A 26,764-nucleotide genomic window follows, 5' to 3' on the forward strand; every position below is an offset into this window, starting at 1 on the left:
CTGTTCTCATTCTTCATTATTGCAAAAATACACATGCAAATGAAACATTGAGTGAAAACGAAAAACTGCAAATATATATAGTATAATAAGTGGATAATATTAGATGTGAAAAATTTCTTGCCATATGTCCCATGTGGAAACGGAATAAATAAAAAAAAAAATCAGCCCATATATTTAGAAACGTGAAGTATTTACACATGGGTATAATCAGTTCTATTTTTCTTGTGCTCAATTTGTAAATATGCTTAATTTACAAATGAAGGATTTGTTACATTTCACAGGCAATATATGGATAACAAGAGACGTATAATTATCTCTACTTTTCAAAACATTATCATTTGAAATGTCTTTGACATTCATCAGGGCACTTGAGGATAAGGGTAGTAGGAATAGCTTGGATTTTAGACTCTCCCGTAATGCCTTACTCACTTGCATAAATTGGGTTCTTTTTAATTGACGTCCACAAATTGTTCACCTCTTCCTAACCACCCATGCTGAAAGTGTGCGCTCCCTTCACTTAGCACATTTCCAGTATTCCCATTGAATGAAATGTAATACAGTAATGTATTACTACCCTCTCACTGTAATATAGTAATGTACAACCGGCTGTATTTAAAAAAAAATTAACGCTTATTTATTTTTGAGAGGGAGAGAGACAGAGAGTGAACAGGGGAGGTGCAGAGAGAGAGGGGGAGACACAGAATCCGAAGCAGGCTCCATGTTCTGAGCTGTCAGCACAGAGCCCGACGCGGGGCTCAAACCCACAAACCTAGATATCATGACCTGAGCAGAAGTCGGATGCTTCATGGACTGAGCCACCCGGGCGTCCCAACAACTGGCTCTATTAATGTCTCTTTGGTATAACCATTAAGCCTCAGGACAGAGAAATACTTTTCTAGTGATAGACTTTCAAGTGTCATTGATAGGCTAAGGAAGAATTATTGAGAAGCAAGCTAAATACACTCTTGTTTTAAAGATTATAACCACATGAATGCATCCAATCCAGTTTGTGAGAAAGATGGAAAAAAAAAAAAAGATGTGGACAGGACCTACCATTTAATTTACCTTTTGAAATACAAAATCTGTGTAGTGCATGACTCAAAAACTATAATCTATGTTCCTGAACACTTGAAAGTATTAGATCCCTTATTGTCAAGTATTTCTATAAAAAGTTGAGAAGCGATGACTCCTATATTCTACAAGACTCATTCTGCATTTTTACAGCATAGATAATAATACCACTGCATCAGTAGATATCCCTTAAAACACTGGGCTGTTTGTAAAACAGAACAAAACATTATCTCCTTCATCTGGATGCATTACTTCTTAACTGGATGATTTTAATATGCTGCATTCCTTTTATTCAGTTTCACCCTAAGTGAACTGGAGGGGAAGGGGGATGTTAAACCAGATCTTTTAAGGTCGCGTCTTCTGGGCTGGACCTGTCCGTGATTCTGACCTCCCTTAGGAGGAGTCAGCAGCTGGCTACTGATGGCTGGTTGTCTTTCTTCCAAACACATCAGAATAAATGAATAGCTTCAGCTCGTTGTCCCTCTTATCTCCTTGAAGGGCAGTTGAGTTAATTGTGCAATCAGAACAAAATGGCCTTTCTCCCCAAAAGAAGCAGGATCCATCATAGTCTGCTACTTTCAATTCCCTAAACACAGTTTTCTTTATGTACACCCGTATGTCGAAATCTCTAGCAGTGTCTGTAGGCTTAAACTTAAGTATCTTTTCCTGGAACCCCGAAGGGCTCTCTGCAGTACGGTAACTGGAGCTTTACCATTCCCAATCAGGCCCTGTTCAGTCCTGCCGGTCAGTTCAACTCCTCTTATTTCCAGAGGGATTTCACAGACTCCTGCAGCCCACCATGCAACGCACACTCAAATATTCCAAATCTTTCCTATTTAGAACTAATGATGTCATTCCATTTTGTTTATGTTTTTATTGTTTTTTTTATTTTTTTACATTTATTTATTTTTGAGAGACAGAGACAGAGGACAAGTGGAGGAGGGGCAGAGAGAGAAGGAGACACAGAATCAGAAGCGGGCTCCAGGCTCCAAGCTGACAGCACAGAGCCCGACGCGGGGATCGAACTTGACAAACTGTGAGATCATGAGCTGAGCTGGAGTCGGATGCTTAACCGACTGAGCCACCCAGGTGCCCCTAAACATTTTTTTAATGTTTATTTATTTTTGAGATAGAGAAAATATGAGTTGGGGAGGGGCAGAAAGAGGAGACAGAGGATCTGAAGCAGGCTCTGTGCTGTGAGCAGAGAGCCCCACATGGGGCTCGAACACATAAATTGTGAGATCATGACCTGAGCTCAAATCAAGAGTCAGCGGCTTAATCGAGTGACCCCTCAAGCACCCCTAGAAAGGTCCTTTTGATTTCTACCACTACCTTATTTGTCAGTAAACATTATTTGGTAATCACGTAAATCTCAGCCCTGTGATATTCCCTCCTTCCTTGCTTAGTCCATTGGCTTACTGTGGAGATGACACGGTTGGATGTAGTCTTATATGTTAACACTCGTGTTACTTTCCCGAAAACCACTGGTCTCCTCCCTTGTGATCCCCGAAACTCACAGACGTAAACCTGGCTGTGTTTTATTCTCCACTCTTTCACCCATCCTCAAGGAATATTCAGATCTTCTTTATTCACTTCCTATTGTTGAATTTATTGTGTTTTACTCATGGGCTGAAATATACTCAATTTGTATAACTACTCAGGTGCAACTGAAAAAATTATATTCTCTGTTAACTGGAGTTCTGTGCGATATTTGGGATTGTACAGTTTGCGATTGTAGCATTAGTAAATGTCTGCTGTGTTTCTTTTCTCTTGAATTAAGAGTCTTTCTATACTTCTTGTCTCTTCTAGTTTCTGCTTTATGAAAATTGTTGCTTGATCATTAGATATATAGATATTAATAACTGCTGTAACGTCATTGTGAATTCTAGCTTTTGTAACTGAGTGTTTCTTACTTTTACTACAGTTAAAGCTGTATGGCCTACATTCTCGTTTGCCACGTGCCATCATTTTGACGTGGAAATGTTTGGGGTCAGAGCCCAGGGACAAGAAACAATTCTTGAGATGTCTTCAGTGCAAACAGTAGTTTTATTAAAGCACAGGGGCAGGATCCATGGGCAGAAAGAGCTGCGCTGGAGTTGTGAGGAGTGACTCCTTATATACTTTAAAGTTGGGGGAGATAAAGACAAGGGAAGTTTCCAAAAAGATTTTCGTAAGCTAAAGAAGATTCACGGGATCCTGGAGGCCTGGCTATTGTCAAGCTAAGATTGTTTTTCCCTAATACCATCCTCTGCCAGCCTCAAGTATTTGTCAATGGGCTGCAGGTTATAAGGAAGTTTAATTTTATCTACATTTCCCTTTTGCCTTTGTTCCCCAAGGCAATTTTGGCACATTGTTTCTTTTTATATGCGTAATATCTTTATTCAGTTTTAAATGTTTTCTTTTTTTTTTTTAGGTTTTTTTTGTTTGTTTTTTTCAGATGGATTTATTGTTTTTTTTTAATATAATTTATTATCAAATTGGCTAACATACAGTGTGTAAAGTATGCTCTTGATTTTGGAGGTAGATTCCCATGGCTCATCGCTTACATACAACATCCAGTACTCCTCCCAGCAAGTGCCTTCCTTAAGGCCCATCACCATTTATTCCATCCCCCTACCCAACAACCCCACCAGCAACCCTCACTTTGTTCTCTGTATTTAAGAGTCTCTTAGGGTTTGCCTCCCTCCCTCTCTGTAACGATTTTAGCACGCACATAGAAAAGGCTACTAATAACACCAACAATTTTAACAAAATGAACACACATCTGTAACCAGCATAGAGACCAAAAGCAGGACGTTAACAAAACGCAGAAAAATACTGACTCTTTTCTCATTTACTAGCCCCCTTTCACCAAAATTCAAATTCAAATTTGTAATACCGATATTTTCTGTTTTTAACTTTATATAAGTAAAACTATACAGAATACATCTCTTTTATTTGTTTGTTTTCTTTTTTTGTATCTGGCAACTTTTGATCAACATTGTGTTTATAACATGTATTCATCTTGTTGTCGCAAATTCCTCTATTCTTTTTGCTTGTATGATACTTAATGTATGAATATACCCCAAATTTTATCCATAAAGATGTTGATGGCTTTCTAAGTTTTGTTTTGTTCCATTTCTTACTTTTCAGGTATTATAAATAATGGCATTTTGAACAATACTGCATATTGTTTGGTGAACATAAATATTTCTGTTGGTTATATATTTGGGTAAATTTTCTCGTAAATTATGAGTGTGTTCGTCTATTTTAGATTTTATAAAAATACGTACAAAGCAAAGTATCTCTGAAGAAAGCTCATGCAGCTATGATAATATAAGACATTGTAGGTTTTAAGTAAAATAAAATCACAAAGATAGAGGATTATTTCACAGTGATACAGGGATTTCCCTAATAAGAAGAGATTACAATTCAAATGTCCATTCACTCAACTATAGGTCTTTAAAATAAGTAAAGGTGGGGCGCCTGGGTGGCGCAGTCGGTTAAGCGTCCGACTTCAGCCAGGTCACGATCTCGCGGTCCGTGAGTTCGAGCCCCGCGTCAGGCTCTGGGCTGATGGCTCAGGGCCTGGAGCCTGTTTCCGATTCTGTGTCTCCCTCTCTCTGCCCCTCCCCCGTTCATGCTCTGTCTCTCTCTGTCCCAAAAATAAATAAATGTTGAAAAAAAAAAATTTAAAATAAGTAAAGGAAAAAATCCAGAGCTATAAGAAGAAATAGACAAGTCCTTCATCATTGTGGGAGATTTTAACATACTTTTTTCAATTAATGAATAAATAAGCAATATGATGTCTAAGCTCTAAGTGACATAATTTATGTATTTGACCTACTTAACCTACATAGAATATGACTATCAACAAAATCAGAACATATGTGTTTTTCTGTGCGTGTAGAAAATTTACCACAATTGAGTATTTCGTGGATCATAAAGCCAACCACCACAAATTTCAAAGGACTCAAATCTTTCAGAATATTTTCTGTGAGAAAATTAAACTAATTTAGAAATCACTAATTTATTCTTTAACTTTCCTGAATCTTTTTGCTTATGTTTCTCATGTTGATAGCACAGTGTTAGGTTTAACTTTGTCATTACATCTATTAATATAATCAATGTGTGCTGCTTCCATTTTGTTATATTTTATGTCATACATATGATATTTTACATCATGTATATGCATATGTATAGATATGGCTATGGTGTGTGTATGTAAATAGATAAATGTTTTTTTCACCATTTAGCTTTGGCTTGAGTAAAGTTTGTATTTTTGTAAGGATTTTTATCCTTATAATAAAATCCTTATATATTATTAATCCCCTTTTGATTTGTGTATTTACTCATTACAAATCAATTAAGATGGATTGTTAATGTTCTTTATTCCTCCAACTGTGTGATTGTGTAAGTGACCGAAAGCCGACACACATTATTTCTAGCTCAAAATTAATCCATGTTTGAAAACAAAGATAAAATTAAAGGTGAGTCAGTGTTTGAATGTGGTCAAACGATTTACCATCTTTGAATATTTGTTCTCTTGTCTCTGAAATCAAGGTATGTGGAATGAATAGTCTTCAAGGTATATTCAAGCTATGAATGTGTTTTCTATGGGGTTCTGTTCCTCTCTTTAAAGCAAATAATACACAGGGATTTTAATGTCTTGATTCAAATTTTGGTATCATCCTGCCATCTAGTGGATATTCTATTTGTATCACTTATAAGAAAAAGACAACTCAGACTCTATTTTGACCACATGAAAAAAATCTACCAATTACAATGTAATTTCGTTGAAAAAACACAAATAGATGATAATCAAATCTGCGATGTTGGGGGTAATTGAAACCAACATTTCATTCTCATTACGTCAAACTAGGATAAACTTTTAAAAAAATTAACTCTTGTGTAATAAGAAATAATACTGGACTAGGATTTAAGAGATTCATTATCAAGTCTACCTTAACTCTTTCATCTTTTCTGAAATATATGCCATATTGGAGACTCAGCTTAGATCAGGGAAAGATGAAGAAAACTGCCTGTAGTTACATTAATTGAGATTTATCTTAGATACAGAATATTAGTCACGGGCATATAATTTATACTTTTTGTTCTATATACTTGTATATCATAGATGGATATTGGAGGCTATTTTGAACTGAATTTCTAACTTGTTATGATATGCCATATTTATACACTTACATGTGCTTGCTTGAATAGTCCCCTCATTTATAGATAATAAGTAACAGAGATTGAATTGAACCAAATCCTTAAGGTAGCAAGATTAGAAAATATCTATTTAATTATTATAATAGTTACTTTTATTGGAAGGGCAGTTAAGCCAACCTGTGAGATAGGTGTAGGTTATGGGTTTTGAGAAGCATAAAGACAATTTAAAAACAACAGCGTATTTTGAGAACTCCAAAAATGAAGTGATTTTAGTGAGAGCTCCTACCCACAATGAGGATTAGTCACAGAATAGGAGAAATACAGAAGGACGTTATGGAGTTTTATCTGCATTCTTCCTCTTGAATCACACCCTTAATTCTACTTACATTAAAGTTTATTTATTTATAGTCCCTACTAATACCCTATTAGTGAAATTGAGCAACCCAAGGACTCTAAAAATCATTCATGCTATTCTGGTTTTGGACAGTACAGAGAGAAAGTTCTTATTTTTTTTGGTTCTAAAATTGTTTTCCCTGTGTTTTTCAAATTAATGGAATTAATTTTCTCTCTTGAAGACACAGGAAACAAGACTAGTCTTTTATTTTTATTTATTTTTTTACATTTTAGCCTTGAAATATATAAACATCATTGGTCAGAGTCCCCTTTTATTTTTCTTCTGTATTTCAGATGTCTTCAAGCCCTTGACTGGCTTATGAGGTATATATATATATATATATATATATATACACACACACACACACAAACATAGGTATGTATATACGTATAGATGATATAGATATAGATATATAGATATCACTGTTAACTACTTGACTTTGTAGAAACCTATACAAATACCAATGATTATTGGGAAATGACGGCCTACCTGCATTGAGATGCCATCAAGAGCATTCTGCTCCCTTCCAAACTAGAATGAAAACAGGAGTTACCTGTATCTGTCTACATGATCTATTAGCGTAGCCAAATTGAATGCTGTGATTGTATTAGAACTATGTCGGTTTCATTCACAATGCTTGTACCTTTTTACAACCAAGCTCTTCATTATTCCACTCTTGTCCTATCAGCATGGAACCCTATTACAAGGTTCAATGACCTACAGTGATTCCAATTACATTCTTTATACCATTTGGCCCCTCTGATTCTCCAATCTCATCTGCTACGCTACCTGCATAAAATCTATTTCTAATTGATAGAAATGTAAGCATCCAAATTCCTACCTTGGCTCAGGCTACCTCTTCTGATTGAAAAGCTTTTGGTTTTCTCTCTTGTCCCTGTAATTCTTTTTTTTTTTTTTAAGTTTATTTATTTTGCGAGAGAGAGCCAAGGAGGGGCAGAGAGAGAGGGAGAGAGAATCCCAAGCAGGCTCTGTGCTGTCAAAGCAGAGCCTGATGAGGGGCTCAGTCTCACCAACTGTGAGAGCATGACCTGAGCCAAGAGCTAGTGTTGAACGCTTAACCGACTGAGCCACCCAGGTGCCCCTGGTCCCCGTAATTCTATTCTAACATTATAGTTCATCCCAAAGTTCAAATTCCTATTATGATTTTGCCAATCAGTAAAAATCTTGGACTTTATTTAATTATTTCAGCTTCTGAAGAGTACCCCTAATGTACTCAATGAAAACTTAAAGTAAAAACCAAACCAAACTGAAACAAAACCGAAAAACCTTACGCATGGTGATGATGTAGAAAAGTGCAGTGTCTTCTTTTCAAGTTCTTGTTCCTCTCACAATACTTACATTATAATAATCGCATTATTATAAGCCACAATTTGGAAGCAGCCTAGGTCTCTCTATCACTACTCAGAGAACATCTGCCTACCGATCCGGAAATAACTTTGGAACTTATGCAATCAAGTAATAAATTTCTATTGTGTGGTTTAATAAACTATGTCCCACAAACCAAATTTTTTTGTGTTTTTTTTAAAATAAAATTTTATTAAAACAGAGACATGCCTATTGAGTTGTGTATTGCCTATGACCTTACTCATGCTACAACACTGAATAGTGGGGCTTGGGACTATATGGCTCACAAAGCCTAAATTATTAACGCTATGGCTTTTTATGAGAAAAGTTTGCTGACGTGTTCTGTTACAACAAGTCACTGAGATTGAGATGTTTATATGTTAAGATATGATAGCTTCTTAAATAATAGATATATTACTCTTTCCACAAAGCCAGATTATAAACTGAAAAATAGAGTAATAGTTTTTTTTTTCAATTTCAATAATAAGTGTAAACATTGAACAGTATTGTGGTCACATTTGGAAGAGTAAAGCAAACTGTCTCAGCTTAAGAAAACCAATGGTTTTCATAAAAATGAAGCTTGTGATACAATGTTAAATTTTTAAAAGGATAATGAACAATATAACTAGTATGATTCTTACTGCATACATTTCATAACCCAATACATACGGATAAATATATAACCTTATATAGAGAGTAATTCACAAGTACCACAAAGAATAAGAGTAGTTATCTCTGGATTGTCGCATAGCAGCTGATTTTTCTTTTTGACATGGCTGCATTTGACAGGTATTTAAAGACAAAATGTAGGGTCTGTTTCAACATTTTTAAAAGAGCACTGGATTAAAGTTCATGATGAAATGATTCCCCAGTCTTCAGAAGAAATTATATGCAACTAAAATATCACATGGGACATTACTTCACTTAATTGCTTTGTGTCTGCTAAGGCAATACTTCCATCATATTCTCGAGGGTTGACATCCCTAGGGTCTTGGTGGAATATAGGCAAGATAAGTTTAGTGTTAGGATTCAGCTTTCTGATCTCTCTTTCTCTCTGTCATCTCTGAACTTATTTTTAATAGATTAGAGGAAAATTCATTTCTCTGAAATATTCATTACAATATACTGTAGACTTCTTTGACTATTTTTTCAGGTTTGTTACTTTTTTTTTTTTTATTTGAATTCTCAGCAGGAAGTTTTCTGGAGCCCATTGATCACAACAAAGAAGCTTCAGTAAATGAGTAAGCCCAATTATTCTGCACTCCGGTGAGTTGATTCCATTCTTATGTATTTTAGTTTAGAAAGAAAATAGTGTGTTCCAATAATCTTTGTAGGAGACAAACACATTTGTAAATCCAGGCATCCTGATAACTAACTAACTAACTAACTAACTAACTCAGTTCTTTTTCTCTAACCACATTTATTATTATTCACTGACCTACATCACTAAGAAGTTATTTTCAGCTTTATTGCACCGCAGTATTCTCATTTTTCTCTTCATAAACAAATTGAATTTTAATAACAATAAGAATTACACGTTGCAATATATCATTTGTGATATGTGATACTCCTCAAAATAATTCTCAGAAAAAAAGAACAATTTTGAGGACGAGGCCTATATTTTATAATTTTACAGTTGCTAAATGCCTATTATGGTGTCGAGTACATAGTAGAGATGCAATGAGAAAGCATGATAGATGTCACTAGAGAGGAGGGAGAGGGTGTGCATAGCACCTTGTGTGCTCATTCAGCTGAATGTGCTGGACACTTCCTGGAGCCAAATGGGGGGCTGTGAACTTTGACCCCAAGGCTGCTGGTATAAATATAAGGAGTACGGGAAGTGGAGTGGAAAGCTACATGTGTGGAAAAGATACGTGGATAAGAATGAGCTAAATATACATCAGAAATTATAGTTATCTTCAAATTTTAGTATTTGAGTAAATTGACACACAATATTGCATTAGTTTAATTTCAGGTGTACAACAGAGTGATTCAACATCTCTATATGTTGTGCTTTGCCCACCACAAGTGTATTACCATCTGTCACCATACACAAAATATCGTACAAAATCACCCCACATCATACATCAATGGACCTAGAAAGTATCATGCTAATGAAATAAGTCAGACTGAGAAAGACAAATACCATTCAATGCCACTCATATGTGGCATGCCAAACAAGACAAAACAAAACAAAACAAAAAGCCAAGTAAGTAAACTAACAACAACAACAACAAAAAAAACAGATTCAGATTCAACAGATTTAACAAAAACTCTCTATGAATACAGAGAACAAACTGATGGTTGCCAGAGGGACGTGCGGGGGCAGACTAGGGACAAAATGGGTGAAAGGGGGTGGGAGATACAGTCTTCCAGTTACATTTATTTTTGATGGTGATGCTATCCTCCTCAGTTCTGAATTGCTCAGACTTTCCTACCACAGACAGAGGGAACTAATACAAATTTTGGGAGAAGTGTGTTCAATTCTGGAATTGGCGCTTACTGAGTTTTATATTAAATTGAAAAATACACTCAGGAAATGATAATAAATGTGGTGGAAGATGAAGTCACAAGTATCAAAGGACTCTTAAAAGAGCAATTGAAGAAGAAAAAGTGCAGGGGAATGGGAATTGTGTCTTTATATATATGCTTTCCTTCATACTTCTAAGTGCTATATCTGGTCCTAGAGGATAAAACCGGAACAACTGAATGAAAAACACGGAGAATTTCATTTTGGCCGATAATACGGCATAGAATTTTCACTGAATTCTATGTGGAATGGCCTTCCCTGTTGTGCCTTGTGCTATTGTAGATTTCAGTAAGTGGTCAGGAAGTGGGTTTTAGAGTAACTAATTACACTGGCAGAAAAAGGCAGTTTAGGCATTTTGGAGGAACACAGGACAATTTAAGAGAACAATTCATTGCTTCCTTTCTTCCCTCAAAGGTCCTCGTTTTATGCTAATTCAGGAAGTTCAGGATTTTCACTATTTCTGTTTGTTTTGTAGGACTTAAGATGTGTCTCAGTGCATTGTGTGTGGTGGTGATTTAATAGGCATACCTAACTTTTTTACTATTATTATCAACTTTTACCCCAATACGTGTGTATTATATGCCTGAGTTTACTCTTTCACATGCTCGTATATTTATTTATTCAATAAATGTTATTGAGTATCCACTCTGGTTCTGGTATCCCAAATTTGTTTTCATGAATTTTATTTTGCCGTGGAACAGACAATGATAAATGTTAAATGATTTTTTAAAAAGTAAGATGCAATTATGTCACAAATGTGGATGAAATTTGTATTTTGAGGGCTTATACTTCTTATAATGGCCCCGAGAGTATGACCATGGCCGTGAAAAAAGGGTCAAGTGGAGAGAAAGATTTTGTAAGAGATAAGAAATTAAGAGAAAAGGGTATTGGAAGGATTATCTTTATGTCTATGAAATCAACTCAAAAAAAAAAAAAAAAAAAAAAAAAGAAAGAAAGAAAAATCCCTAATCAAATAACAACCACACTGTAATACTTCAGGAAGCAGGTGGCAATCTTTGGAGGTTTTGAGGTAGACTAAGTTTGATGATAATCTGGTAGAAAGATTTCCAGCATAAAAAAATAGCCTGCACATATTTTAAATAAGTTTATTTCTATCACACATCTCATGAAATATCTGATATTACAATGCACCAAGAAAGGGTAATAGATTTTCACAATTTTCCATACTTAGGGAAATGTGGCTGACCAAGTGTGCTACTTTTCTGTAGGACATAGCTAAAATGTGGGGACAGAAATGTGTGACAGAGTATAAGAAGTTTCCTGGAAAGGGAATTCAAAAATAATTATAGCAACAATAGTAAAAAAGTGTAATCTGGTCATTTCTCTGGATCCTTAATTTTCTTTTGAGTTCTAAGTTCCCATAGACAGGTTAGGCAGGAAGAGATTGTAGAAATTTATGATATGTATGTCTACCAAGAGAAACATTTTTTTGTTATTAAACATCTTTAAAGTTTATTTATTTATTTTAGAGAGAGAGAGAGCACAAGTGGGAGAGGAGCGGGGTGGGGGGGGGAGACACAGAATCTGAAGCAGGCTCTGGGCTCTGAGCTGTCAGCACAGAGCCTGACGTGGGCTCAAACTCATGAACTGCAAGATCATGACCTAAGCCAAAGTCGAATGCTCAACTGACTGAGCCACCCAGGTGCTCCTAAGACCAGCATTTTAACTGAATTCTGATTCATGAAATAAAACAGATTGGTCTTTCTCATGAAGTCACCTGCCTCTGAAGATAACTGGGTCTGATCATTCGAAATATATCAGGGGCAATTCTATTTTTGCTCTGTCTCTCTTGACTGCCATCTTTTATTACTCTATTTGTACAAATTTCATATTTACCCTGTAATTGTGATATTAGTAAATTCTAACTTCATTTTTCTTATTTTCTTTTTTTTTTTTTTTAGTAAATCCTAACTTTAAAAATAAAGGTTGAAATCAAGTATTTTCTACAAGACTATTTATGAATAATCACTAAATTTCTCCTTATTTCCTCATTTTAACCTTCCTTATCTGGATTTTGTTTCTGACTTTTCTGAGTCAACATTCTTGTTTTGTCCACAGGAACCAAGAAAACCAGAGTGCTGAAGTCACTTTCATTCTCTTGGGCTTTTCAGAATATCCAGAACTCCAGATGCCCCTGTTCCTGGTATTCCTGACCATCTACATAGTCACTGTTCTTGGGAATCTGGGTATGATCATGATCATCAAGATCAATCCCAAACTCCACACCCCCATGTACTTTTTTCTCAGCCATTTATCTTTGGTTGATTTCTGTTACTCTACAGTAGTCACACCCAAACTATTAGAAAACTTGGTTGTGGAAGACAGAACCATCTCCTTCACAGGCTGCATAATGCAATTCTTCTTTGCGTGCATATTCGTGGTGACAGAAACCTTCATGTTGGCCGTGATGGCATATGACTGATTTGTGGCAGTTTGTAACCCTCTTCTGTACACAGTTGTCATGTCTCAGAAGCTTTGTTCCTTGTTGGTGGGTGCATCATACTCCTGGGGTATAGTGTGTTCCCTGACTCTTACTTACTTCCTACTGAAATTATCCTTCAAAGGAAATAATATCATAAATAACTTTGTCTGTGAGCATGCCGCCATCATCTCTGTGTCCTGCTCTGATCCCTACATGAGCCAGAAGATTATTTTAATCTCTGACACATTCAATGAAATAAGCAGCCTGGTGATCATTCTGCTCTCCTCTGTTTCCATTTTTATCACTGTCATGAAGATGCCTTCCACTGGGGGGCGCCACAAGGCCTTCTCCACGTGTGTTTCCCATCTGACCGCTATCACAATCTTCCATGGGACCATTCTCTTCCTGTACTGTGTTCCCAACTCCAAAAGTTCATGGCTCATGGTCAAGGTGGCTTCTGTCTTTTACACTGTGGTCATCCCCATGCTGAACCCACTGATCTATAGCCTCAGGAACAAAGATGTGAAGGAGACAGTCAAGAAGTTAATCAATACCAAATTATCGTGACACATAATGTAAAGTGGCTTGTCACGTAAAGACTTTTGAGTTAGTACACATGACCATTTGACCACCTACGTAAATCTTCGATTCCTTTTTAAGTCATTGAAGATTGAGTTTATAGAGTTACCCTGAAAACATATGGTTTATCGTGGGGAAGGATACATCAAATGTAGTCTAGTCAATTAAGAGCTGATCAACACTCACACACTAATTTTAAAAGTAATATTTCTTCAATTTTACACAAGCAACATTGATACATTACAAATATAAAGAAGGCGTATCTCCGCCCCACTAAAGTTCAGAACACTGCTTAGTAAAATTGTATTTAATATAAATTTTATATTCTCTTTTTGTATACAAAATATGAAAATAAAAATTAATAACTGTATAGTTCAGAAACAGCTTTTGCTAAATCTAAATTTATCATTCCTGTTCATCTTGTGTTGTGAGTTAGCTATTGATGCATAATAACACAATGACATAAGATTTTAGTCATATGTCACATTAGGTAATTATTTATTGGTTGATTGATTGGATAGCCCTGCTAATATCAGCAAAATCATCTTGGCTAACTTGATATCGTCTTGTCTAACTGGACAACTTACTTCCAGTTCATAGATCTGCATGGTGATTGGCTAGCTGTGCTCTGTGGATCTATGGTCCCCTTTGAACCATGGGACTAGTTAGAGGATTTTCTTGCAGTGTTCACGGCTGAATCACAAAAAAGAAAGCGATATAACAAAAGATGCTTCAAGTTCCCTTGTGTATCATGTCTATCAACATTCTATCAGCCAGTGCAAATCACATAGCTGAGCACAAAGTCGATGGTTGCCAAGGTATATCTAAGCTGCAAGACTGAAAAGTTTCATGGCAAAGAGCATACATACAAGGAGTCATGAAGAACTGGGTCCAATATTTCAATATTCCTGAAGTTTATGGTAAATCTTATTTCGTGGAAAATATCCTTCTCCTGTATTCCAGATAAATATAATATAACTGTCTTAATTTGACAGAACTTTTAAATACATTGGTGCACCATTTGATTGGCTTAACTACATGACTGTATTGGTTATTGCTTGCAGATTGTGATTGATGACTCCCAGGAGAGGTAACGTCTTGGTAAATTTCCAAGTAGCATAGTTTCAATCCAACTGCACACTATATTACTGGCTTCGCCCAAATCATGAGGTTTTTATTTCCAAATAAAATATTCCAATTTCCTTTATATAAAGCTTTGCTCTTTATACACCTATTCATCTGATTGTTTAGCAATACGTAACAATATATGAGCAAATCATGATATATAATTATGGGCTTTTGTGATTTATTTAACTTTTAATTCTCTATTAACCAAGTATCAAAAGCATTCAACCAATTCCAGTAGAATACCTTTATAGGCTGTGTGTGTATGTTAATACAAATATTTTAAGGATAGAAAAAATGTATTTAGGGAGTGTGTGAAAAAAGTATAGAATTAACTATATGTGGCATATGATATAGAGCTTTGGATTTAAGATGTTAACATTTAAAAAATATCATAGATGTGAGGTAAAATGTTATTTTGAAACTAATTGGATTTGTGCCGTGCGGGACAAAATTAAACTGTACAGAAAGATCTCTGAATAACTGCAAAATCTTTTTAAATAGGTTACTGGTTTATTCTGGAAAATGCTTTTGAATAGACACTTATTCACACAAATGTAATACAGAAGTTCTCCAAGACTTTCAAAATTATAATTTTAATCTGAATGTGCACATTTTAAGTGATAAGTGTATGATTACTAATGTATATTATTTCATTGGGGGTTCTATAAAGTCATAGTAATGAGCTATTTATTTCTATGTATGTTATACTCTTCTTTAACTTTTTGTTAGTAGTTTGGATAGAGGCAAATTTTTTGTTTGGTTTCTGAAGGCTGTGGCAAGACTCTTGGTAAAGATATTCACAAGATCATCTGGTACAACAAAAAATGTACAGAAGTAATAGCCACTTAATGGAGGAACTGTTATAAGTTGAATGTTGACCAAGTTATGTACATATTAATTTTCATATTGTGTTTAGTAATAAATAAGAGTTCAGGAAATTTACTAATGTTGGACAGTTGGCTTATGATATGAATATTTCAGTGGTGATAGGTGATATTTTTATTGTGTATCTGGTATTTCCTACTTCATCATCTTAGATGGAACCTGAAAGAGAAAAAGGAAAGCTACATGGACAATTAGAGGAAGGGATTGTGGCTCTCCTTCATCAGAGCTCTGTTTTCTGGATATTACTGCTTAGTTACTTAGTTCATTCAAGTTGAGGATAGTCTTGAAGAAAAAAGTTGCATTCAAAGCACAAGGGATGTGAAAGCAGTCCTGAGCTTGTGCCTCTGATAGAAGCAAAATCCTGGAGTGATTTTCTGGTTGCATTTGGTGTTTATTTCCCTACTGCTATAATTGAAATTCCAGGAAAGCCTTACAAAAATAAAAAAAAAAAATAAAGCCTTATCTTCAATGTAAATAGCACATTAGAGAAGATATAATTCCAACTTTACATACATTTATCCCAGCAGGCAGAGAAGGGAACACTTTCCAGTTCATTGTAGGCCAGCATCCCCAGATAAGGAAATTATAGAACAACATATCATAAATATGCATGGGCAAATATTTAAAAGAACAAGTACAATTTATTGGTATATAAAAAAAGCTAGTACATCATATACAAGAGGGAGTTAATCCGGGAATGCAGGAATGATGTATAATTTGAGTCCATTATTATAATTTGTCCCATGGACAAAATAATGTAGCAAAACATATAGTTACCTCAACAGATGTAGAGAATACTTGATGGAATTAAGCAACTATTCATGATAAAAATACTCAGTAAAGTAGGAATAGAAAGGACAGATTGTTAGAAGGAAGAACTCATTTACTTCTTTCTGGACAATAAGGCATCAATAGTGTGTAAGACTGGAGCACTAGAATTTTAGTTAGGATGAAAACAAACTATTTTCCTTAGACATATTTGAGCTAATTACTGCAGACACTTGAGGCAGAGAGAAAACATAGGGTCAAAGTTCATTTCCTTTCAATAGCTGGCTTCCTTTATATTGAAACAAAATTTTCATAAAATTAACCATATTAGAGTTAAAAATTCAGTGCCATTAAAACGTTCACTGTATTATTCAACCAACACCTCTACCCAGTTCCAAAATATTTTCACCATTTCAAAAGCAAATGTCATACCCATTAATCAGTTTTTCTCCATTCTGCCTCTCCACCCAGAACCCGATAATGACCATTCTGTTCTCTGTCATAATGTATTTATCCATTCTTATATTTCATATCATGCATTTATCCATTCTATATATTTCATATTTCACGAGTGCCTAGCTTCTTTCATTTGTCATGTTTTCAAGGTTCATCCACATTGTAACATACATCAGTACTTTATTCCTCTATATGGTTGAACAGTCTTCCATCATATGTGCATATTACAGTTCATACATCTGTTGAAGTACATTTATTGATAGATATTTGGATTGCTTGACCTTTTGGCGTTTGTGAATAGTGCTATTGTAAACATCTATGTGCAAGTATCTGTTTGGGTGCCTGTTATCAACTGTATTCAGCTACACCTATTCAGTTTTTTCCTAGGAGTGGAATTGCTGGGTACTTGGAATTACCCAAACTGTAAGGTTAAAAGGCCCCATACACTCACTTTTGACACAAATTGCAAGTTAGAAGAATCCCCAAAACCACCCTTAGGTTTATTAATTTTCTAACAGTTTTCAAACAACTCACTGAAACTCCCGGTTTATCCAGTGATAAACCACATAAACCAAAATAAGATCAATCATCTGAAGGAAGAAACACACAGAACAGAATCTAGAAGAGATCCCAAAGAGGAGCTTCCAGTGTCCTTGGATATGTTACCATTCCAGCTTCCATGTGTGACAATACACATGGATCATTGGCAATTAGGGAAGATCACACAAGCCTCAGTGTTCAGCTTTTATTACGGTTCTATTACATAGGGTTGATTTATTGACTGTCCACATGGTTGATCTCAGCCTCCAGGTTGACTGTAGACAAAAGACCACTATAGGCCAAGATTGACATATGTGGTCATCCCCAACTTAAGATCAGGTGTGGCACTGATCATAAACAGACCCTCTTATCAGGTAAGACATAGATCATCTCCAAGAAACTGAGACTAAAAGCCGGACTTGCATTTGTGCGAGACCAATTTTTTTTTTTTTTCCACACATTGAGTCTAATAGTCTATTTATGTGAGGAATAACCACGCTGATTTCCACAGTGCCTGAACTGTTTTGGGCTTCCAAGAACAACGTACAAAAGCTCCAGTTACTCTATATCATCACCAATGTTTGCTACTGTGCATTTTTTTTTCCTTTTTAAATTATAGCTCTCCTAGTGAAGAAGTGGCATGTCATTGTGGTATTGATTTGAATTTTCTTAATCACTAAAGACGTTGAGGATCTTTTCATGTGCTTGCGGGGCATTTGTAGATCTTGGGAGAAATGCCTATTTAAATCATTTGCACATTTTCTAACTGGAAGGCTTGACTCTTGGGTGTTTGTTGTAAGAGTTCTACATATGTTGTGGATTCTACTCCATTATCAGATATATGATTTGTAAATCTTTTCTCCTATTCTCTGACTTCAATAATAGTGTGTGTTTTTTTTGATGCACACAAATTTTAAATTTTTATTAAGTCCAATTTATCTATTTTTTTTCTTTTGTCATTTGTGCTTTTGGTCCTGTATGTAAGGATTCATTGCCAAATCCAAGACTATAAAAATTACGGCTAAGTTTTCTTCTAAGCGTTCTATAGGTTTTGACATTACTTTAGGTCTTTGTTCAATTTTGAGTTAACCACTGTATATGGTATAAAGTAGATGTCCAGGGATGCTGGGTGGCTCAGTCAGTTAAGCGTCCAACTTTGGCTCAGGTCACGATCTCACCGCTCGTGGGTTCAAGCCCCACATTGGCCCTGTGCTGACAGCTCAGAGCCTGGAGCCTGCTTCAGATTCTGTCTCTGTCTCTCTGCTCATGCTCTGCCTGTCTGTCTCTGTCTCTCAAATATAAAATAAAACATTAAAAATATAAAATAAAACAAAGTCGATGTCCAACCTCGTTATTTTACATGTGAATATCCAGTTCTCCTTGCCATCACTTATGGAAAAAATTCCTTTCTCCATTGAATGTTCTCGGGATACTGTTGAAAATCAATGGTTCATGGATATATGGGTTTATTTCCGGATTCTTAATTCTATTCCTTGTATCTGTGGAGTAAGTTGTGAAATCAGGAATCATGAATCCCCCCCATATGTTCTTTTCCAAGATTGTCTTAGCTTTTGGACTCCTTTTAATTCCATATGGATTTGAAAATCAGTTCCCATTTCCATAAAATTACCTTTGGACTTTTGATAGAGATTGCCCTGAAACTGTATATAACCTGTGATGCTATGGCCAACTTAACAACATTAAGTGTTCCACGCTATTGCAGGAGGGACAAAACTTCTCTGCTCATCTTAAATTTTCAGCTAGGCCTTTTTAACAAAAAAGGTTAACAAGAGGGAAACAAAGTTTATTAATGCATGCAATGCACATCACATGAGAGAAGTTTAAACATAAAATAACGCAGAGACAGCTTAGAACTGCAGCTTTGATAGCATCTTCAACAAAGAACAATGAATGTGTAGAGAGTCGACAGGACAAAGGAAAACAGTTGTAGGCTTCCAAGGGTAGCAAACTGTGGGAAGGTCATGGCAAATATGTGCAGGAAAGGGAAGCCTCTTCCACTGTTGGTGGGAATGCAAACTGGTGTAGTCACTCTAGAAAACAGTAGGGAAACTTCTCAAAAAGTTAAAAATAGAACTACCCTATGGCCCAGCAATTGCACTACTAGCTTTTTACCCAAAGGATACAAAAATACTGATTTGAAGGGGCACATGCACCCCGACGTTTATTGCAACATTATCACCAATGGCCAAATCATGGAAACAGCCCAAATGCCCATTGACTGATGAATGGATAAAGAAGAAGTGGTATATATACATACAATGGAATATTACTCAGCCATAAAAAATAATGAAATCTTGCCATTTGCAAAGATGTGGATAGAGATGGAGAGTATTATGCTCAGCAAAATAAGTCAGTCAGAGAAAGACAAATACCATATGATTTCACTCAAATATGGAACTTAAGAAACAAAACAGATGAATAACAGAAGGGGAGAAAAGAAAGAGGGAAGCAATCCAGAAGAGACTCTTAAAAATAGAGAATAAATTGACAGCTGATGGAGGAGAAGTGGGCAGGAGGTTGGGCTAAATGGGTAATGGGCATTAAGGAGGGCACTTGTGATGAGCACTGGGTGTTGTATCACAAGTGGTGAATCACTAAATTCTACTCTGGAAACCAATATTACCCTATATGCTAACTAACTAGAATTTAAATAAAAACTTGAAACAAACAAAAAAAAAGGAAAGTAATGGAGTAAGATTGTTTGCAGATTTCTTTGGGCTGATAAGTGTCTGTCTCTAGTAAAAAGAAAATTTATATTCTGCTTTTTGGCAGAAAAGGGGACGGTACAAAGAGCTTTCCCTGCATTTGTTGCTCTACTTGCCTTCAGCTCAATTTTTTTAATATCAAAATGCATATTTTAGCAGGGCATATTCTGGATTCCTTCCCTATGAATGCACCATATCTTTTCATTTATTTAGATATTCTTTAATTTGTTTCAGCAATGTTTTGTAGTTACAGTATACACGTCTTTCACCTCCTTGTTAAATTTATATCTAGGTATTTGATTCTTTTGAGTTTCATTTAAGTGGAATGTTTTTCTTAACTTCCATTGAGGATTGTTCATTTCTGCTATCTAGAAACAGCATTGATTTTTGCATGTTTACTGTGTGCTGTGAAACTTTGCTGAAATTGTGTCGACTGAGATGATCATGTGGTTTTACTGCTTTGTTCTTAATGTGGTACATACGTTAGTTGGTTTTCCTATGTGGAACTACACTTGTATTTCTGGAAAAATATCACTAAGTCATGTGATATGACCCCTTCAGGATGCTGTTGGATTCAATTTGCTACCCTTTTGTTGAGGAGTCTACCAAACATTTCAAAAAGCGTTAACACCAATCCTTTTAAAACTCTTCCAAAAAGTAGAAGAAAATCTTCCAAAGTCATTTAGTCCAGCACTATTACCCCAATACTGAGGCTAGATAAAGATACTGCAAGAAAATTACAGATCAAGATCCCTGATGAACATAGATCTATATCATTTTTTATGTGTGGATCCTCAGATGTATTGTTTCAGAGACTGCTGACTATCTTTTATCCTTGATTTTCTTATGCATTATATAAATTGGACTCGATAAAAATTGAGCTTCTGAAGGATGTATTCACAGAGTTTTTAACTGCCTCTTCTATACTTAGAAAAGAGAATCATAACCTCAGAAGCACCATGTTGATGGTGAGCCAGGGGTTATAAGACACCGGAGCCCCGAAATTACTATATGGAGCATAACTGCCTAATATTCAGGAATGCAATTTGAATCTTCCATTAGTGAGAAAGAAATATGCTCTTACTGCATCTAGCTACTGGTATTTTTGATTTTTGTCTCATGCATGTTGGATAGAATTACCAAATTAATGAATATATCATCCTTTCCATAAATTGGTATTTTAGGAAACCTACAATCCAAAATTATTTCAGAGTCAATAGTAAATATAAATATCCGAGGACACCATACCTGTATTTGACAGGCCAAAGCAGATTGTCTTCTATTAATAAAACCCATAGTGTGACTAGAAAAGGAAGTTTTCAGTGTATTGCTAACTAACTAATTAAAAATAGACAATGTAATTTATTATTTAGAAAGCTCTATATTACCATACACAGGGACATAAGTATACTTTCATAGGAAAATAGAAAATATAAATTCAACATGAATTACAATGACTTTCTCTAGACTATTACCTATTTTTTTAATTTAAGAGATAGAGAGAGAGAGAGAGAGAATGCAAGTGGTGGAGAAGGCTAGAGGGAGAGAGAGAATCTTAAGCAGGCTCCATGCTCAGCACGGACCCCAATATGGGGCTCTATCCCAAGACCTTGGGATGATGACCAGGGTGGAAATCAAGAGTCGGTGCTCAACTGACTGAGCCACCCAGGTGTCCTGCTAGACTACTGTCTTACAGGTTATTTTTTCTTCATGCATTTATTTTTTTTTAATTTTTTAGTTTTATTATTTTTTTAATTTAATTTTTTTAAATTTTATTTATTTTTATTTATTTTTGAGACAGAGAGACAGAGACAGAGCGTGAGTGGGAGAAGGGCAGAGAGAGAGGGAGACACAGAATCTGAAACAGGCTCCAGGCTCTGAGCTGTCAGCACAGGGTCTGATGCGGGGCTCGAACACATGAACCATGAGATCATGACCTGAGCTGACATCAGACGCTCAACCAACTGAGCCATCCAGGAGCTCCTTTTTCTCACACATTTCTGTATTTTACATCAATGTAAAGATATACAGAATCTTGTTTATTTTCCTTAAGCTTAATGTTGATAATGCAAACACCTCAGGGCTTCAGGAAAATAATACACAACCAAGATATCACATGGGACGTGTTACAACTAATTACTTGAATTACAGTCTGCAAGGCAGTACCTCAGTGACATTCTCTAGTCTCTGCATCCCTAAGGTCTTACTGGCATATATTTGTGACACAGTTTGGTGCCCGGATTTAGTTTTCAGGTGTGATCTTATCTCTGTTATTTCTGAGTTGTCTTAATAAATTGGAAAAAAACAAGTAACTATCTGAAACACTTAATGAAACATACTGTGGACTTCTCTTGCTTTCAGCTCTGTTTCTATTAATTAAATACTTTGCAGGAACATTCTTGGAGTTCATTCATCCAAGAGAAGAATTCTTCCCTAAATGACTCACGCAAGCCTTTCTGCATTTAAGTGAGTTGATTTTGTTTTACTTTAGAAGGAAAATATGGAGTTCCTGTAATCTTTGCAGGAGACGAGCACGTGTGTAGGACAAAGTGCCCACAGACCACTTAGTTCTGTGCGCAAAGGGTTTGTGGTATTGTATCCTAATTCCTTCTTTCTTTCAAATGTTATTCATCCTGTTTTCCTTATTTTGTAGTCACTCTACAGCCAGCAAGGCAACAAACACTTGGCAAATCCAGAATAACAATAATAAACAAAAAATGGGCCTTGTCTTTCACACTGCCTACAATCTCCAAAGAAGAAAGTAATAATAACAACCTTATTTTAAATGATAAGCTACAGCATATGGCACTCGTTAGTTATAAACAGTAGAGTTTATAAAAAGGCAAGAAACAATGAGCAATGTCTCTAATAGTAGATGGTAAAATAAAATATGACAATAGTGGGAATAAATTGGGAAAATAAACTATGGGCAAATGATCACGTATTATGTAACAGGTCTTCATAAGTCCGCCATGACTGAAGAAAAATAATACACAACCAAGATATCACATGGGACGTGTTACAACTAATTACTTGAATTACAGTCTGCAAGGCAGTACCTCAGTGACATTCTCTAGTCTCTGCATCCCTAAGGTCTTACTGGCATATATTTGTGACACAGTTTGGTGCCCGGATTTGGCAATGAGATTGAATTTCTAGATCCAAGAAGTTTTGGAAAAGCCAGCTGAACATTGTAAATTGCCTGCATTCACTTTTAAAATGTATTTGGAGTCTTAGAAGTCACTGGTTGTCAGGTTAAAGTAATTGTGGAAAATTATTCTCACAGTGTTGCACAGAATATTTCAAATTGAAGGAATGCTCCTGGGGTGTATGTCCATAATCTAGCCTTGCAGGGCTAAGACTTTTTAAGGGAGTGTCACAGTGGCTTTGCTGTGGGATCGGTCTTTGAGATATATCTTTCCTATAGGAACGAACACATGGGAAGCAGAGAAAGCAATAGTGTGTTAAGAAAACCTATAGCAGAATGGGGAAAATATAATTATGCATCTTAGATTAAATGCCCCAATGAAATTCTATAGCGTTTCTATTGTATGGGTTCAGGAGGAAAGAATTTCTATATTGTATGTGCCCACCCATTGATAGATGTCCATACTTGGCCCTGATTTTTGTAACAATGTAAGGTTTTTGGAATCCTACCCATTACTCAAAATTTCACTAAATAAGAAAGCTGAATATCAAGTATGCATTGCACCATGTCTTGTAGCCTTGAATTCATTACCAAAGTATCTACATCCATTGTAGTGATTTAAATTTTATATTACAAATATTCTCATTTTACTGTTGAGAAAATGCCTCGTGGCAGCAAGTAATTTTCAAGAAATATCGTGTGTTGTTTGAGATGGGTCTTTGTCCTGACACGTGTCCTTGGAAAAGCTTTAAATACTGTCCAGTATTTTGAGAGTTTTCACTGTGTACCACCTATCCAGTTTCCAAAATTTACCACACTGGAGAAAGAAGAGATTTTTGTTCAATATCGTTTTAACTGTCTTCCCTAGAAACGCAGCACATATTTTGCTGTGAACATATCTCGATGAATAATATAATATGACATGAGGGATAATATTAAAAATTTTCAAGATTAGTTCAACATAAGTGTGTAAGTTTAGTATACTTCTACAGCACAGCTGTATCTGTGTTGAGAATATTGGATTACCAGGAGTAACAAGGGCATTGAAAAGGAGATGAGACAACCAAGAAAATCTTCAATTGACCATTTTGCATGAATGCTAGCATTTAAACTTTTTAAAACCAGTTAGAAGTTGATTTTCTCACAGTTTAAGGGGAGAGGCAGGTAAGAAAGTAAAGAAAGTCATGTAATTCTTTGCTTCTACCGTTGACCCTTGAACAAGATGGGAGTGAGAGGCACCAACCTCCATGCAGTCAAAAACCTACATATACCTCTTGACTTCCCAGAACTTAACTATTAATAGCCTAGTGTTGACTGGAAGCCTTCCTGGTAACATACACAGTCGATTAGCACGTATTTTGTATGTTGCCTGGTTTATGCTTGTATATATGTATGTGTGTGTTTTGCATTAAATATTGTATTCTTTCCATAAAGTAAGCTAGAGAAAAGAATTATTAAGACAAGTTGTAAGAAAGATAAAGTACTTTTACAGTACTATATTATATTTATTGGAAAAAAATAGCACATAAGTGGGCTTGCACAGTTCGAACCGTTGTTCAAAGGTCAACTGTATTTTTACTAAGCTCAAATTCATGCAAAGAGAGTGGCTTATGAAGTCAGCTGCCTATGATAATACTGATTTTATTATCTGAAATAGAGCAAAGTCTAGTCTGTTTTTTATGTTCCTGTTTTAACCTTGGTTTTGATGATTCTAGTCACACAAAGTTTTTACTCACTGTGTAATTGTTACATAAGTCAATACTCACTTTTTAAATGTAACAGTGGAAGGAAGTCTACTATTTTCAGCAACACTCTTAAGAGACCCATTGAGCCTCTAAACTTGTCTTTTCTTCTCTTATGTATTTCATATTCTGGAACTTATTTTCTGGATAAACTTTTATATTTTGTCCACAGGAATCAAGAAAACCAGACTAGTAGAGTCACCTTCATTCTGTTGGGCTTCTCAGAATATCCAGAACTCCAGATGCCACTTTTCCTGGTATTCCTGACCATCTACATAGTCACTGTTCTTGGGAATCTGGGTATGATCATGATCATCAAGATCAGTCCCAAACTCCACACCCCCATGTATTTTTTTCTCAGCCATTTATCTTTGGTTGATTTCTGTTACTCTACAGTAGTCACACCCAAACTATTAGAAAACTTGGTTGTGGAAGACAGAACCATCTCCTTCACAGGCTGTATAATGCAATTCTTCTTTGCGTGCATATTCGTGGTGACAGAAACCTTCATGTTGGCCGTGATGGCATATGACCGATTTGTGGCAGTTTGTAACCCTCTTCTGTACACAGTTGTCATGTCTCAGAAGCTTTGTTCCTTGTTGGTGGGAGCATCATATTCTTGGAGTATAGCCTGCTCCTTAACATACACATACTTTTTGTTGACTTCATCCTTTTGTGGAACTAGCTTCATAAACAACTTTGTCTGTGAGCATGCCGCCATCGTCTCTGTGTCCTGCTCTGATCCTTACATTAGCCAGAGGGTCATTTTAGTCTCTGCCACATTCAATGAAATAAGCAGCCTGGTGATCATTCTTCCCTCCTATGTTTCCATTTTTATCACTGTCATGAAGATGCCTTCCACTGGGGGGCGCCACAAGGCCTTCTCCACGTGTGCTTCTCACCTGACCGCTGTTACAATTTTCCATGGGACCATACTGTTTCTGTATTGTGTTCCCAACTCCAAAAGTTCATGGCTCATGGTCAAAGTAGCTTCTGTCTTTTACACTGTGGTCATTCCCATGCTGAACCCACTGATCTACAGCCTCAGGAACAAAGATGTGAAAGAGGCAGTCAAGACGTTAATGTTAAATTATTCTTTGATAAAATGTAAAGCCAGAAATATGAATTAGTCCTTTTTTTAGAGTACTGGTAAGACTTGTCCAATAGAAAATCAGTCCATAAGGGTATGATACACTTGTAATTGACAGTCCATAATCTGTTCACGCTAATGTTTAGTGAAATAACTTTAAAATTACATATGATGTTAGGGATAAAAGATCAAACCAAGTGTTTGATTCATAAATTGAAATACAAAAGTGTCTGTGTCAGTATACATGATCATGTAATTGCTCAGACAAATCTCAGTTCAGTTTAAGTCATGGAAGTGTGGGGTTTTTGAGATGGTCTGAAGAGTTATGGTTTATTACAAGGTAGTTTACTTCTTAATGTAAAAATAGTACCTTAAAAGCTGTTCAACATAGGAGCTCGGGGGTGGCTCCGTCGGTGAAGCATCTGACTCTTGATTTCAGTTCAGGTCATGATCTCATGGTTCCTGGGATCGAGGCCCATGTCGGGCTCTTTGCTGACATCATGGAACCTGCTTGGGATTCTCTCTTTCTCCCTCTCTCTCTCTCTGCCCCTCCCTTGCTCATGCTCTTTCTCTCTCTCTCTCTCAAGTTAAATAAATAAACATTTAAAAAGCTTTTCAACATAAAACTCTAAGGTTCCAAAAACAAAAATTATATTTAATTCCACAAGAATCATCTTGGTACTGGAAGATTCCCTGAAAAATAAAAATAAATAAAAGTATATCTCCCTTAAAAGGTCCAGAATACAAT

General features: G+C 35.9%; 2 protein-coding genes across 2 annotated transcripts; both read left to right on the forward strand.

Annotated features, from left to right (window-relative positions):
• The first annotated feature begins 1,687 nt into the window (after window positions 1-1,687).
• LOC115526375 (olfactory receptor 5D13-like) lies at window positions 1,688-13,521 on the forward strand. Its single transcript, XM_030333785.1, is given in 2 exon segments — window positions 1,688-1,767; window positions 12,567-13,521. Coding segments are annotated over 2 exon segments (1,035 nt in total).
• Window positions 13,522-14,339: 818 nt separating this feature from the next.
• Window positions 14,340-26,228, forward strand: LOC115526377 (olfactory receptor 5D13-like). Its single transcript, XM_030333786.1, has 4 exons — window positions 14,340-14,351; window positions 14,598-14,623; window positions 24,967-26,010; window positions 26,204-26,228. The coding sequence occupies exons 1-4, from the start codon at window positions 14,340-14,342 to the stop codon at window positions 26,226-26,228; spliced, it is 1,107 nt and encodes a 368-aa protein (XP_030189646.1).
• Window positions 26,229-26,764: the final 536 nt, after the last annotated feature.

The sequence above is a fragment of the Lynx canadensis genome, chromosome D1, assembly GCF_007474595.2.
Source record: "Lynx canadensis isolate LIC74 chromosome D1, mLynCan4.pri.v2, whole genome shotgun sequence".
NCBI classification, from domain to species: Eukaryota; Metazoa; Chordata; class Mammalia; order Carnivora; family Felidae; genus Lynx; species Lynx canadensis.